Source organism: Talpa occidentalis, unplaced genomic scaffold (assembly GCF_014898055.3).
Source record: "Talpa occidentalis isolate TD23 unplaced genomic scaffold, MPIMG_talOcc4v2.1 talOcc4.8, whole genome shotgun sequence".
Taxonomy (NCBI): domain Eukaryota; kingdom Metazoa; phylum Chordata; class Mammalia; order Eulipotyphla; family Talpidae; genus Talpa; species Talpa occidentalis.
Genome location: NW_023605194.1, coordinates 79,913,045 through 79,928,257, shown reverse-complemented (window position 1 = coordinate 79,928,257; position 15,213 = coordinate 79,913,045). Strand labels below are relative to the sequence as shown.

General features: G+C 43.4%; 1 protein-coding gene across 1 annotated transcript; it reads left to right on the top strand.

The window, feature by feature from the left end:
* The first annotated feature begins 7,333 nt into the window (after window positions 1-7,333).
* CUNH1orf53 (chromosome unknown C1orf53 homolog) lies at window positions 7,334-11,966 on the top strand. The gene is made up of 3 exons (XM_037495951.2): window positions 7,334-7,591; window positions 10,251-10,352; window positions 11,589-11,966. The coding sequence occupies exons 1-3, from the start codon at window positions 7,334-7,336 to the stop codon at window positions 11,658-11,660; spliced, it is 432 nt and encodes a 143-aa protein (XP_037351848.1). The 3' UTR covers window positions 11,661-11,966.
* Window positions 11,967-15,213: the final 3,247 nt, after the last annotated feature.

The window sequence follows — 15,213 nt, the reverse complement described above, 5'->3', positions numbered from 1 at the left end:
TTTTATTTATTTATTTATTTGTTTGTTTGTTTTGTTTATACATGCACTGGGTATAGTCAGAAGCACGGGAGGGTGAGAGAATTCACCAGAGCGGGGAGCAGAACAGGCAGAAGGACCGAAGTACACTGCTGAGGGGAGCAGCGGGCGGCAGGAGAGGTCTGCGTGCCATGTGGGACCCTCCTCCAGTGGCCGAGGAGCAGCCGGGGATCGAACCGGCGCCGCAGAGGCCACGGGCAGCTTCGCAACCCAGCGCTCAACCGCTGCGCCACCGGGGAGGCCCTCTTTTATTTTTTTTTTAAAGATTTATGTATTTATGCATACAAGAACTAGGGTACAGGCCAGAGGCGCAGGGGGTCGAGAGGCTTCACCAGAGACAGAATGGGGAACAGAACAGACAGACTGACTGAAATACACTGCTGAGGGGAGCAGCAGGCCAGACAGGAGACATCTGCTGCACCATGTGGTTAGCTCCCTGGCCAACTGGGGATCAAACTCCTGCTGCAGAGGCTGTGGATAGCTTGACAGTGCTGTGCTTAACCCTTTGCACCACCGGGGAGGCCCCTTGCTATCATTTCTTTACAAAGCCATTCAGATGTGGGGTTTTGCTACCATTAACCATTCATCTACTCATTTCCTATGTACATGTGCTACTAGAGACACAAAGATATTGCAGACATTCTTTACCTTAAAGATCTCACAATCTGGCTTTAACATGAACTCATAAACGTAAAACCAGGTATTAAGCAAGTGCAGATGTAGGGACAGGCCCTGGAATTCTGGGAGAACTAAGGTGGTGTGCCCAGTCCAGTCTGCAGAAGGGAATCAGGGAACAATGAGCAAAGTGAAATCAGGGGCCCTGTACTAGAAGAGGTAACATTTAGAATAAAGTTTTATGGACAATGTAATACCACTATGTAAAGATGAGGGATATTTTTGTCAGAATAAAAAGCACACACAGAGTATGGATTATAAGTCTCCAACACTTAGCAGAGAACACTGATACAGAGTAGGTCCTCATTATTTATTATTTACATCAGTGAACCATTCTGTTCTAGTTGTCATCATGAGGAAAGAAATGGTAATGAACTGAACTAGAACCATGGTAGAAGAAAAGCGGAGGGGGGCAACTTGAGTCATTGCTAAGTAAAACAGGTAGGACTCAGCATATACCTGGATGGGAAGCTGTGGGAAGAGTTTAGGATCCCTCTAAGGTCTCTGAATTTGCTGTGCCTTTAAAATAGAAAATACACAGGGGGGCCTCCTCTGGTGGTGCAGGCAGTTGAGCACCATGCTGTGAAGATGTGGGCAGCCTCTGCAGTGCCAGCTGGCCGGCAAGAGTCCCACAGGGTGCAGCAGACCTCTCCTGCCTCGCCCCCTGCTCCCTTCAGCAGTGTATTTCGTCAGTCTGCCTGTTCTGTTCTCACTCTTCCAGCGAATCTGGCCTGTACCTGGCTTCTTGTATAAATAAATAAATCTTATAAAAAAGAAAAAGAAAATACACAGGGAAGGAAGCTTTCAAAGGATGTGGTGAGTTTGGAGTATGTGTCCAGCAGGATGGACACTCAGCTGTGTTGTGTGCACCAGCATTGACCCTCATGCAGAGTCAGGGTCAGCAGCATGGAGGCCAAAGACTAAAAACATAAGCAGAGATAAAATCACTTGGGAAAGCACTGTCCAATGAGAAGAACTGAAAGCTGCTGAAAAGGGTTAAATGATTGGCCACTTGTAGAGCTGCATGGAGTTTAATCAGACAAGTATTATATAAGGGTGCTGGATTTAAGGTGGCAGTGGGGGTAGAAGTCGGATACTATTCATCAAACACTGTGTGAGAGGATGGAAGAGGAGATAAATGACTAGATCACTCCGCATTGTATAGCCCATCTATAGCTTGCCCAAAAGAGCAAACACAAAATGAAAGCCAAATACAGTTCCGCTCTGGGCATGCAGCACTGGTGAAGTAGCATCCCTTGTGAAGTCAGCAGGGATTTGTTGAGCTTGCAAATAGAAGTGGTTAGAATTCCCAGTGGAATTTTCTAAGACTAGTTCTCTGAAACAAAGTGTGCTATTGGATGTCCGATTAAATGAAACAAAGATTCCCTATAGGCAACCTTACGGGCATGTAACATTTGCTCTCAATCATAAGAATTGATAGTGAAAATGCACTCTACACCTGCATGTCATGTCCTAACCATTCAGCTATTTGAAAATCATCAAATACATAAATCAGTGTCCAAAAAGAACCATGCTAAACATTCAGTACATGGACAAGAAATCTGTGGTTAGCTCTGTGACTCAACGCTAATTTGTCCGTTAACAGCATGACACATTCATAATCCATTAAAAGATAACACTTCAAGTAGATTAGAGGCAGAATTTCAGGGTCTTAGATCAGATAATTTGATCATGTATGCCTCTGTCTTGTCAGTAAAATAGACCAATACTACTTAATAAATATAGTTGAGTAAGACTTCAGGTTAGCATCCTTATCAGTTTTTAAAAAGCATTTATTTGCGGGGGCCTCCTTGGTGGCACAAGGTTTAAGATGCAACCTAGCTCCACAGCCACTGCAATCTGCAGCCACTGCAGCACGAGTTCAATTCCCGGCCAACCAGGGAGCAACCCACATGGCGAAGCAGACCTCTCCTGACTTGCCCACTGCTTCCCTTAGCAGTGTACTTCGGTCAGTCTGCCTGTTCTGTTCCCCACTCTGTCTCTGGTGAATCCTTTCACCCCCCACACCTCTGGCCTGTACCCCAGCTCTTGTATGCATTAATAAATCTTAAAAAAATATTTATTTGCAACAATTAATCAATATTGTCAAATCTTCATTATATACAAAATGTTAATTTTAAAATCTCATACAGAATTTTCATTTAGTAGTGAAGAAAATCTATTGAGCATGAAGTAACAGTGACTCCTTTATCCATTAAAAAATTATTTATTATGTGTCACTGTCCTATGTATAGAAGTACAGAATGATCCGTGGAGCCACAAAAATGAAAATGATATATTCCTTATTGTGTTGTCTACGACCTCCTGAGATAACAATGCTCCCCAAAAAATATTACTGTGTATAAGAAGCTAAAATAGAGCAAATAATTTTGGAAGGTTAAAGGAAGGATGTCTAAAGAGCAACCAGAGGAACAACAAAAAATGTTTTAAATGATAAGCAATCAAATATTCAAGACCAAAAGGACTGGATGGGCAGGTGGAATTTATTTTGCCTGTGCAAGTCACACATAGCAGACCTTGTTAACTGTGCCCCAGCATTAATGCAGGTCATCCTCAGCCATGGTTTGGGAGGGGTTGGGGAAGTGTACGGATGGTGTCCCAGGCATGGGTCCTGATGGCTTAAGTATAACCTACACTTATGAATATTGGCTCAAGAATGGACACACGCTGAAGAGATGGCTGTGAGGACCTCAGGAGGTGGGACACAAAAAACTTTTTGTCCAGGAGCTTGTCCAAGGATGGGAAGATGGCTATTTTCAGCCACCTTTCACCAAAGAAAGAAAGTCTGCCTGAACAGGGAATTGGCACAGAAGGGGCAGAGTTTTTAAAAGATTTTTAAAGATTTATTTTAAAGATTTATTTATTCACGCATACAAAAACCAGGGTACAGGCCAGATGTGCGGGAGGGTGAAAGGACTCACCAGAGACAGAGCAGGGAACAGAACAGGGCAGACTGACTAAAATACACTGCTAAGGGGAGCAGCAGGTGAGACAGGAAAGGTCTGCCCCACCATGTGGGTAGCTTCCTGGCTGGCCAGGGATCGAACCCATGCTGCAGAGGCTGCAGGCAGCTTCACGGTACTGCACTCAACCACCTGCACCATCAGGGTGCAGTAAATAAATCTTTAAAAAAAAAGATTCGGGGTTGTTTGTGAAGTCCATCTTGCCACCAAGAAGAGGTGTAATGTACCTATTTAAAAATACATTTCTCTGAACTCCCATCACTATAACTTGCATGTTTAATATCAACATAAACATCTCAAATAATGGGAAGGATTATAAAATGAATCCTGTATCATGTTACATGAAGAGATAGACACAAACCAACTCTTTCCAGAGCAAATATAGTTATATAAAAGTTTTGTAAATAGGGCCTCCCAGGTGGCGCAGCGGTTGAGCGCTGGGTTGCGAAGCTGCCCGCGGCTGCAGCGCCGGTTCGATCCCCGGCTGCTCCCCGGCCACCAGAGGAGGATCCCACATGGCGCGCAGACCTCTCCTGCCGCCCGCTGCTCCCCTCAGCAGTGTACTTCGGTCCTTCTGCCTGCTCTGCTCCCCGCTCTGGCTCTGGTGAATTCTCTCACCCTCCCGCGCTTCTGACTGTACCCAGTGCATGTATAAACAAAACAAACAAACAAAATAAATAAATAAATGAAAAACATGCCTCTATAAAAAAAAAAAATAAAAAATAAAAGTTTTGTAAATAAAGGCCTTAATTACCATTCTAAGGTAGAACATTGTGCCCACACTTTCATACACTTCTGTCTATTGTGAGCAGAGAGAAAATGAGAAGAAATGAGCACAGGCTAGAATAAGGTAATGGTCAAACCCTAAAGACTCTTTTAAAACAAGAGACATAATGAGTTCCCCGATGTTAAAAGACAGATTTTTAATGTCTGAAAATCAAAGGAAAACTGGAGGAGTCAGATAGTCCAATGTCTAAATAATACTGTTCTTAAATTATCAAGTATTTGGAAATATACATACGTTAGTACAGATACTTTCCTAAAATATCTAGTACAGAATGCTAATTTTAAAAATCTTATAGAATTTTTCCAGAGTAGTGAAGATACTTTGCTATGTCTCAATTATACAGATTTTCAGCTTTGATTACATGATAAACACATATCTATAAGAATGCACGCCTGGGGCCTCCCTGGTAGATCCTCTCACTCCTCGTACCTCTGGCCTGTATCCCAGGGATTAAGGATTAAGTGCTAGGGATTAAGTCTCAATGCTATCATTGCTATTGCCTGAGTTCAATCCCAGCCAGGGAGCTGACCCACATATGGCACAGCAGACCTCTCCTGTCTCACTCACCCACTGTCTCCTCAGCAGTGTATTTCAGTAAATCTGCCTGTTCTGCTCCCCACTCTGTCTCTAGGGAATCTTCTCATTCCCTCCCCATCCCCTCCCCCCACCCCACCTCTGGTCTACACCCCAGTTCTTCTAAGCAAAAAAAAAAAAAATGCTTACACAAGTAACATGACATGATTAGTACAAAACAGTTTTCTCGGCCTATAGGCCTTAATTAATCAGGATAATTTTTAGACCTGGGAATGGAAGAGATAAAGTATCTGATTAATTCAGTGATCTGTCTTCACAAGTAATCTAAAAATCATGTTTACATTTTTTTAGTTACTATTTTTATTTTTTAAAAATACTTATTTATGCATAGAAGAACTGGGGTATAGCCAGAGATGTGGAAAGTGAAAGGATTCACCAGAGACAGAGTGCGGAGCAGAATGGGCAGATTTACTGAAATATGCTGCTAAGGAGAGCAGCAGGTGAGACAGGACAGGTCTGCAGCACTATATGTGGATTAGCTCCTTGGCTGGAGATCAAACTCAGGTCGTGGTGGTGATAGAGCTGAGACAACCCCTTTGCCACCAGGGAGGCCCTAATTACTATTTTTATTTTGAAATTATTACAGACTTACAGGAAATTACAAAGATAGTACAGGTACCACATACCCTCATCCAGTTTTCCCCAATGATTACATCTTATATACTCAGAGTATAATTTCAAAACCAGGAATTTGACATTGGAAGGAGGTATGTATGGTTCTATGATATCTTGGCACATGTGTACACTCATGTAACCATCAAGATCAGGACACAGAACTATTCTATAACCCCAATGAGCTCCCATGCCAACCCCTTTATAGTCACAAACCCCTCTCATCCACATCAAAACAGAAGTTCCCAGTAACAATACTTTTTCTAAATAAGTTAACTCTTTATTTTCTATTTGAATTTAGGCCAATCAATTTCATTTGGTAAAATTCTGTCCCAAATTTTTGAATTAATGTCATGACCTATTAATAGGTCCTAATCCTCACTTTTAAAAACCATGCAAAAAAACACTGAACTTTGACACGTATTTTTTTATTCAAGAATTTCGTTGGCAAAAATAAACAGAAAACCAGACTTACGGTGAATTACTTTTTCTAATCACAGTTGCACATTTTATGGTCATCTCAAATTGGGTCCCATCTTTCCATTGCGTTCCCTAGATTCCCTCCTTGGCCTTCCAGGTTTTAATCTCTTTGCTCAGATCACCAGTTTCCCCATCTTGATAACTAATTCAACACAAAGGAAATAGATATGCAACATTAAGCCACTTACAAGATCTGAAAGAGACCAATAGGGACCTTTCAAATAGCACCTAAGAAACCCCAAATTTAACTACAGTGTTGATCTTTGATGCATATAGTATAAAAGGGGTGGTGGTCTAGGTGGCTTAGTCATCCTTCCCCTGTACAACTAAAGGACCCACTTGTCTTCAGGGATCAGGTCTTGCCATCAGTTCTTCAATACTAAAGAACACTAAAAAAACTGCTACTTTCAACCTTCTTTTTCCTAATACTTAGGTTGGAAGTAATGCTACCTTAATTCTAACACCTGGCTTTACCTCCTGGTTTATGCCAACCCTTAAATTCAATTTTGGGGGAGTATCAGGACAACTTACATCCTTCAGGAAAGAAATAATCTTATTAATAGTTTAGATTTCGCAAATACTTAGCAACCTGAGAACATTACCTTTTCTTATTCAGTGTGCGATTTCACTTTTGGTTCTCCTTTTGGGTGGGACCAAAGAACCAATTCATGAACGGTTTTATTTATTGCTAGCACCATTTCCTGAAAACACTGTGTTTTCTGGATAGGCCCAAGCTGGTTACTAACTAATATGGAGACTTTTGATCACTTTCTGGCACTGGAGCAACTGGGGCGATTTTGTCGCCTGACCCCAAGTCTAAAATAACAGGAGAAAAAAAAATGCCCACTTTCCATCTCCGACAAAAAGTATACTCGGAATTTCGGTGCAGACACCTGGAAACGGCACATTCTTTCCGTCCCCGTATCTTGTCTGCGCTTCACCAGCTGCCTTAAAAGTCCATGCTGTTCCCGCAGCGGGGTAGGGGACGGACGCGTCCTGCTCGGGCCGTGCGCCCTTCACCAGCCGCCCTGGCAAGGCCCAGCGGGTCGGAGGCCCAGGCCCGGCGGGGCGGCCGCGCCCCGGGGACCCGCGGCGCACCCAGGCCCGCGATCGCCGCCCTCCGGCCCTGCGACGGGCGCTCCGCCCCCCACCGGCCGGGGCGGCCATGGCGGCCAGGCTGGTCCCCGCGTGGGCCCGCGCCGCGCTCGGAAGGCCACGGCCCGCCGCCCCGCCACCCAAACCCCTATGGGTCCGAGCAGGGTTCCGACAGCACCTCAGCTTAGCACGCGGCTCCGCTTCCGAGGGAGCCCGCCCCGGGCCCCGCTCTCCGCGCAGGCCCGAGCGCGCGGGTAGGCGTCCGGCCCGCGAAGAGTTAACCGCCGCGGAGCGGAGGATCGCGGAGCTGCACGCGGCCGCCTGCGCGGTGAGGCCCCTCCTGCCCGCGCCCAACCTCGCCCTCCCCCCCTACCCCTCCCGCCCCCCCTCCCCCCCACCGCCGCGCACCCCAGCCCGGCCCCCCCGGCGGCTCGGGTCCGAGCGCCTGCGCAGCCCGGGCCGTGCCCGCACCCGGAGGCCGCGGGCCCGGCCAGAGGTCCTGGGCGCCCGCGGCGCAGCCTCTGGCCTCTACGCGCCACACGCGTCTCGCGTCGACCTTTCGCTGGAAAACTGGTCCCTGTTTCCTGTTCCGGGCAAAGGGTTTAACGTGTGTCTGTCCTGAGTTTGAGTGTGACCCTCAGCGTCCTGGTTAAATTCTGTTAGCAGCTTTTTTTGGGGGGGGGGGGGTTGTGTGTGTGTGTGTGTGTGTGTGTGTGTAAATGGAAGAACTGGGCAGTCACAGGAAAAGTAAGTTGTGTGTTCATCTGCATTATCAGATTGCTATTCAGTGATTTGACTAAAACAAAGCATTAACATTGTAAAATATATTTTAATTGTTGCTACCATCTTTTCCATCCTTCCTTCCATCCTAAATGAGCACAATTTCAAAAGAAACGAACATTAGGTGTTTACCTCCAACCTAGACGGTCTTGAGTTATGTGTTAGGGATTTGACAATTGCTTGTTAGTGCCAGTGTCAAACCATGCATCTCTCCTTATGGTTTCCAACACCTCAGACTACATGAATTGAACAGTAGCATATTCATGTTTTTGTTGTCTTGAGAGAGCAAAGCTCTCTCGGATTGCCAGATAAATTGCCTTCAGAAACTATGAGAAGTGAAAGCTGTTAGTGATTTGAAAGTAAACTACTTAATAAACTGTGTATGACCAGTGCTTGACAGGACTATGTTCTCTGAGGTGGCTGGAGTCAAGGAGTAGGGCAGAAAACCATGAAGTGAACCATATAAATCTAGAAGATGAAGCAACAAGTTTCATTCTTTTTAGAGCAGACACCAGTAAAGACAGGCTCAGTCAGCCTGAGGAAGCAAAGACTTGCATACTCTTGAGTGAGAGTTAATGCCATAGGTGCAATGGCTGCCCAGACTCCATAAGTAAACCCAATAACAATATATTGTTTTTCTGTTTTGACAAACCAGAGCCACTCACAAGTGTTCCTTCCACACCTCAAGGCAGGAAGCTCCCTTACCTCTCTCTCTGTGCTGCTGTGTGTCACTGAACATCTCCCTCTGGAGTCAACCTGTCAGTGTCACTCCTGAGCATCTTTGTTGCCACCATTCCCTGAGGCTCCCTGACTGAGTTGTGCATGCAGCCCACAAGCTCAGTTTCTCAGTAGCAGTGAAAAGCAGGAGGGCAGACAAAAGCACAGAAACAATCTGTTAGGCTTCCAGGTTGCCGGATAAATTGCCTTCAGAAGCTATGAGAAGGGAAAAGAAAGTTGTTAACAGGCTTGACAGTGTTTTTTTTTTTTTTTTTTTTTTTGGTTGCTCTTCCAAGTCTCTAAACAGTCTTTGTAAATAAAGAAGTGAGACCTTGACAATGGGTCATTCCAGTGTTTAGTGGTCCTGGTTTCATGTAATCCTCTTCTGTGGTCCCAAAGGGCTTGTGACCCCCTTCTTAGACTGGCCTTGGGACTTATTTGCTATATTTCTGCTGCCCTGGCCTTGCTTTGCTGGAATACCTTAGAGTAGACCCAGACTTGAACTCTGTTGGCCCTTTTGTTCAACCATCAAGGGAAATAAATTGTTTATGGCACATACAAACAGGTATTTTAGAAGACTTTCAAGTCTCTTGTGTATTTTAATGAAAAGACTCTGTAAGAGTGATGGAGAGTGACTGTGAGGTACAAAAGATCTGCTAAAAAACAGAGAAAGTTCCTCCACAAAATTCCAGGGATAAGTAGTATCATGGACAAGGCACAAATGCACAGTAGACATTGCATTTTATACTTTGCCTTCACACATAATGCTTGGGACGCTTTTTATTAAAGCCTGTTTCAATGTAGATAGACAATGTTTCTTTGACATTTGAAGGGGTATAGTAAAAGTTGCTTTTGCTCAAACTGGTGAAAGCATTGAGTGTTAAATGTTAAAAACAATACTCCCCCCACCTTTAAAAACCAAACTAACACTCCAAAAAAGGAAAATAGTGTAAAATGTGCAGTGGAGTAACACATCATGAAGGTAAAGAAAAGTGTTCAATAATAGTGAAGGTAATACTTTTCTGGAAGAACTGTTGGTTTTGATTAGCACCTTTTCTGTAAGTTTCAATCATTACCCACATATTTTAAGTACTAAAATTGCAACTGCAACTTCTGAGTGAAAGTTCATTTTCAGCCTCTTAAGCTCTTAAAATCATCTAAATCACCTGTTATTAAACTTGTTACTTAGAAACTGAATGAAAAATACCTGAGAAGTAGCTACATAGTTATTGGTTATAGAGGAGTTCTTGTTTTTCCATCAACTTCTCATTTTTCTCAAACTATATATTTTCTCCTTGTGTCACATAAAGTTGGAGTGTGTCTAATATTGGAATGCATTCAGTCTTTAATTGCAAATGCCACTAAAATTGCTGGGTAGAAGTTTAATATTGTTTAAAGAAATTTTCACAGTATTTTATGAGTAGAAATTATGGTGAGGAGATATGATGAATATTGAGATTAATGAATTGTTTTATTTCATTACTCTTCAGGCTGGCCAGCTAACCTATGTGGATCCAGCTACTGGTTATGTGGTGCTCACTCAGCTCGCCCACTTACAGAGAGGAAAATGCTGCGGCTCTGCCTGCAGACACGTGAGTAGCAAATTCTCACATTACAGCAGTTTTCCGTGCTTCTGTAACTTTGTAAATACTGATTATTTGAAAAACAAGTCAAATAAAAAAGTCAATAGACCTGGAGTGCACATTTCACAAGCTACTTTAGTCAAGGACAATGAAGTCCTTAGGACCAACATAGGACCTTTAAAGTTAATGACATTTTGTAACATTTCACTGTGAGCATCAGTTCCTTGAAATGCTGTGATTTGAAATTCATGGGAGTTCTTTATTACCAGGAAACTTTTCATGAGGTTTCAAATAAGTCATGTTCACTAGGCAAGTACAAAGAGAGCAGGAAAAGAAATCTAGAATGTTGCAAACTAGATCCCAGAAAGCATATTTCTTCATTATTAGCTGAATAAATTGAAACTTGCCCAGTATTGAGATGGATTCCCTTTAAATGATAGTCATTTCTTTCCTTCCTTCCTTCTTTCCTTCCTTCCTTCCTTCCTCCTCATCTTCCCTTTTTTCTTTGTCTCTGTCTCTCTCCCACCCTTACTTCCTTTCTTGTCTTTAACTATGAAATTAGCTATCTCAGACTTAGTGCTGTATACTTCCTAAAATGTATATTTCAGTTGATATGTCTTTCTGTTCTTCAATGATTAAAATGAACTATTTCTTCCCTATTTAGAGCAAAAATTAAATGGGAGTGAGTTCTTCTCAATAGCTTTATACAAGCATGCTTGTAAGGTAAATTGTTAGAGAATTAAGATTATAAACAGATTCTAATTAAGATTATATAATAACAGTGATCTGTTTACAGATTTTACTTTGTATGTTTTGGGGCAAAAGGTATTATTTCTTTTAGCTGACCACTTTATAATTAAGGAATAGACACTAAGTACATATATGAACTGTAACCAGTATTGAAAAATTAAGCTTGCACACTTTTATGTTCCTACCTGTGCCATTATGTTTCTAATCAAATGCATAAAAGCTTTACATAAATTGAGGACGTAAGGATTTTCTAAGAGTGGTTTTGACAGTAAAATTCTTAAAGCTGGAAGGATGCATTTAGGAAGTGATTCTTAGACCCTAATTAGGACCATTTGCCAGAGGTTGCCATTATTCTCCTCTCAGCCTGCAGGACCTGACAGATCAAATGATCTCCATAACATTACTAGCAGACTCTTTTTTTAAATAATGAGAGTGTTGTAGTTTTTCAAGATGATTGTTAAATAATTCAATAATTATTTTTTTTATTTCTTCTAGTGTCCATATGGTCAAGTCAATGTTAAAGATTCATCTAAACGGAAGCATTTCAATTCGTATTTTTATGTTTGACAACAATTTCATCTCTGTTCTCCATCTATTTGAGACTCTAAAAAATAAATAATTAAAACCTTAATCAAGAATTGTCCATTGTGCTGTTAGTATTTGAACACTAACTTAATCTTAAGCAGATATATTTTTAAAATGTCAATAAATGAAGAAGCTAGCAACTGTTTGTATGTTTCTGAAGTGGCACATCAATAGTTATCTTTCTTTACTTTTGCTTTATTATCAGACACATATGTTAAAGAAAGAAAATAATGACTGTTCCATTAAATAAATAGTAGCAATTGGGTCACATTAGTAGCTCTTGATTTTTCCTGTAGTCTAAATTCTCCTACTGTTTTCTCCTCAGTGTTAGCAACCCAAGGGAGGTTACTGGCAAATACAAGAGTTTGAATACATTCTTCATTTTATTTATTTTGAGTTATAAGGAGATTAATATAATGCTATATTATGCAGCCCATATGAGTGCACAAGAAGTGCCATTCTGTGTCAAGAAATGCTCTCATCTTCCATCTGTTCTCTCAATAAAATCTTTAAATCATTCTGTCTTGGATTCAGGCCATTTAAGAGACCTCCACTAGACTATTCTTTCTTCTCCTCCATTTTCCTGCTCCATTTTTTATGTCAAATCTGTCTAGGAATATTTTATTAATCTTTAGCCAGCCATCTACTGCTGTGGACATCAGTCTCCAAACTGGTGGGGAGCTACCAAGGACTATTCTCTCCAAACTTTCTCTGCTTCCCTCAGAGAACAGTGCCTCCCCCACCCCCAATCCCCACATACCTGCCCCTCTCCCCCTGCCCTGAGATCTTTTTCTTGTCTGTGGAAGCTGTTTAGTAAAATGAAGCTGCTGTCCATTTGGAAGCCTGGCTTTCCTGCGAGCTGATCTTCAGCCTCCCCTCCCCCCACCTCCCGTGGAATCTGAATGGTTCTCCAACATCTCAGGCAGCTTCCTAGTCTCTGCCTGAAGCCTGTTGTAAGGGTTTTAAGGATCTTAAGCAATCAAGCAGCTGGTGACTTCTTCCATATATTCCCTTCGAAACAAAAGCCCTTCTCAAATGTAAAACAAATGAAAAACTAATCAAGTAAGGTGCTATTTTCTTCCCTGATTGTGATTTCTTATGTTTCTTTTTAAGTCAAATATCAAATTGTTTTCCCAAATTAATGGCATTTTCAGTGCCCAAGTACTGCCTGTGCTCTACCTGTGGTTCCCTAGTAGCACTGCCCTGGCCCCTCCTGGTGGTGTCCTCTGCAGAAATTAGTTTGAGGTTAATAGGAGAAAGGGATCTTCTGTGTGGTGGTAAAGAAAACAATCTTTCTAGAAAGGTTTTTGGACTCCTAGGAATCCATTTCCTTTCCATTCTTAGGTCAAGAAACAACCAGCCAGCTCCAGGTTTTCCACTAGATTTGATTATCACCAAGACCATTTCCCAGGTGACACTTTCTTCAGCAATCCAAAGAGGGAGAAGAGAAAGAAGTGGAGTCTAAAATGGTTGTTTTTCTGGAACACAAGGGAAAGAGGAAAGGAAAATCATTTTGAAAGGGGGCCCTGATATAAGGTAGAGTTTTGAGAAAATCCTTTGGCGTATGGAAATCTCTTTCCCTAGAGCTTCTTAGAGGTGGCTCTTTCCTCCTTCAGCCCCTTTCCTGTAGGAGGGAACTGGCCCAAAAGGAAAGACTCCGGATGTCTGCCATGGATGAACCTTCTGTGGACCTCAGTGATGGACCATTTTTCCTGGCAGAACTTCAAGACTTGCTGGTGACAGTAGCAAAAGAGGCACCGGTTGGAGGGAAGCAGAAGGGAGGGGCACTCTTACTCTTTTCTGCATCTGGAGCCCGCCAGGCAAGGTCTGAAGTTCTCCGCTGTGGTTCTGGAGGGATGCTGTAACCACATGGCAGGGGTGGCGGCCGGGGCGTCTGCTCCCACATTAAACACAATATGGCCACATAAATGGGCCTCGCTGCCAGAGCTTCAAGCTATATTGTATTCGCACATTGTAAAGTAAAAATCAGGTTTCTTATTGGATGTGTGTATACAAACACATGCAGATGCCCAGAAATAGAGACTCCCCCGTTTAATCAACTGTGGTACTGCTTCACTCTCAAGGTTTCTGGAGACTCCTGCCACAAAGGCCCCATAAATCAAGGAAGACAGATTTCTACATTGTTTGTAACAGGGAGAGAGCCAACAGAAGCTGGGGGATCTTGTAGGGGGATAGATTCCTGAGCCGCAGGTCTTCAATTAGCAGGGAAAGGTCCTGTGCTCTCTTGTCCTCTCAGCAGGTGGGTTACCCCGGGGCACACTCCCCTCCTTTCAGAAGCCACTTTGGTCCCACTGATTATGCAGAGCAAGGAAGGAAAAGGCTTCCATTTTTCCCCCCAAGTGAGACACAGGACTTCCAACCTGATGTGTATGGAACCGAAGGGGCAGCAAGAAGGCAAAATGTTCCCTGAGCCCTGCACTGGTCTTTGTTCAACTGCAGTGTTTCTTGTCCTAAACATTCACAAGCCTCTTCCACATCCTGGCTGATCCACCAGAACCAGCAAGGCATAAGTAGACAAGGGGGTTCACTGCCAGGCAAATGGCAATCAGCATGTTGCCTTCCTGTGAGCACTTTGGGACCACCTCGCAAACTGGCTAACCTAGAAGGAACTTCCCCCTCCACTCCATGCCAACACCTGCCATTTCATCTTGTTGCCTTAGGACAAAACCTCTGGTGTGTGGACTGGACCACTGGCATGGTGGAGGATTTAAAGCTTGGTTCTATTTTTGTCCTATCCTGCAGGAATTAAAGGGAGCTTACAGTTCCCAAAAGCATCCCCTTCCTTTGGAAAAAAGTCAGAGGGACATACAAACACACTCATAGGGGGAAGGAGGGAAGCAAAGAGGGAGAGCGAGAGGGAGAGAGAGAGAATTAGTTTTGGGGGTGCCAGTATCCTCCTGTGAGCCTCATGTGGAGAACCTGTTTTCTGACCATGTAACTCTCTTTACCTAAGACTGGGTCGTCCCTGGAATATCCAACATCCCCAGGATTTCTGGATGCCTTGCTGTATGATGGGGTGCCCTCCCCACCCCCACCCTGCCAAGTTGACCCTTGCCCCCCAAACAGATTCACGCTTGAGTTCATGACACAGACCTCCACACTCGTGCCCCGCCCCCTTGATTATGGCTGTAAGAGTGTAACTCAGGCATCTTGGGTTTTAGGGAGATTGGGAGGTTTGTGACGATGGCATCTTCCTACCTAAAATTTGTATTTTAAAGTGTGATCTTCAACGAGCACTTCAGTGCGTGGGTGCGCTTGTGTATGCTTTTACCAAATACCTAAAATGGTTTGTGATCCCAAAGAAGATGAAAACTTTGAACAGGCATGCATGAGAACACCGAAGCCCTTTTTGGGTCTGTGTCGCTGTCGGTCCTTTCCAGGACCTCAGCAGCGCACACAGAAGCTGAACCTGGCAGGCTTGCCCTCTCCGTGGCTGCAAAAAAAAACGGACTGAGACCGGGTGAATCCTCGAAAAGTACAACGCTAAGGAGGTCGGGATGGAAAGATCAAAGTC

Bases quoted from the DNA above. Each gene is read 5' to 3' on its own strand.
- CUNH1orf53 (XM_037495951.2), top strand. From the start codon at position 7,334: ATGGCGGCCAGGCTGGTCCCCGCGTGGGCCCGCGCCGCGCTCGGAAGG. The intron at 7,592-10,250 runs GTGAGGCCCCTC...ATTACTCTTCAG, and splicing joins TGCACGCGGCCGCCTGCGCG to GCTGGCCAGCTAACCTATGT. The intron at 10,353-11,588 runs GTGAGTAGCAAA...TATTTCTTCTAG, and splicing joins GCGGCTCTGCCTGCAGACAC to TGTCCATATGGTCAAGTCAA.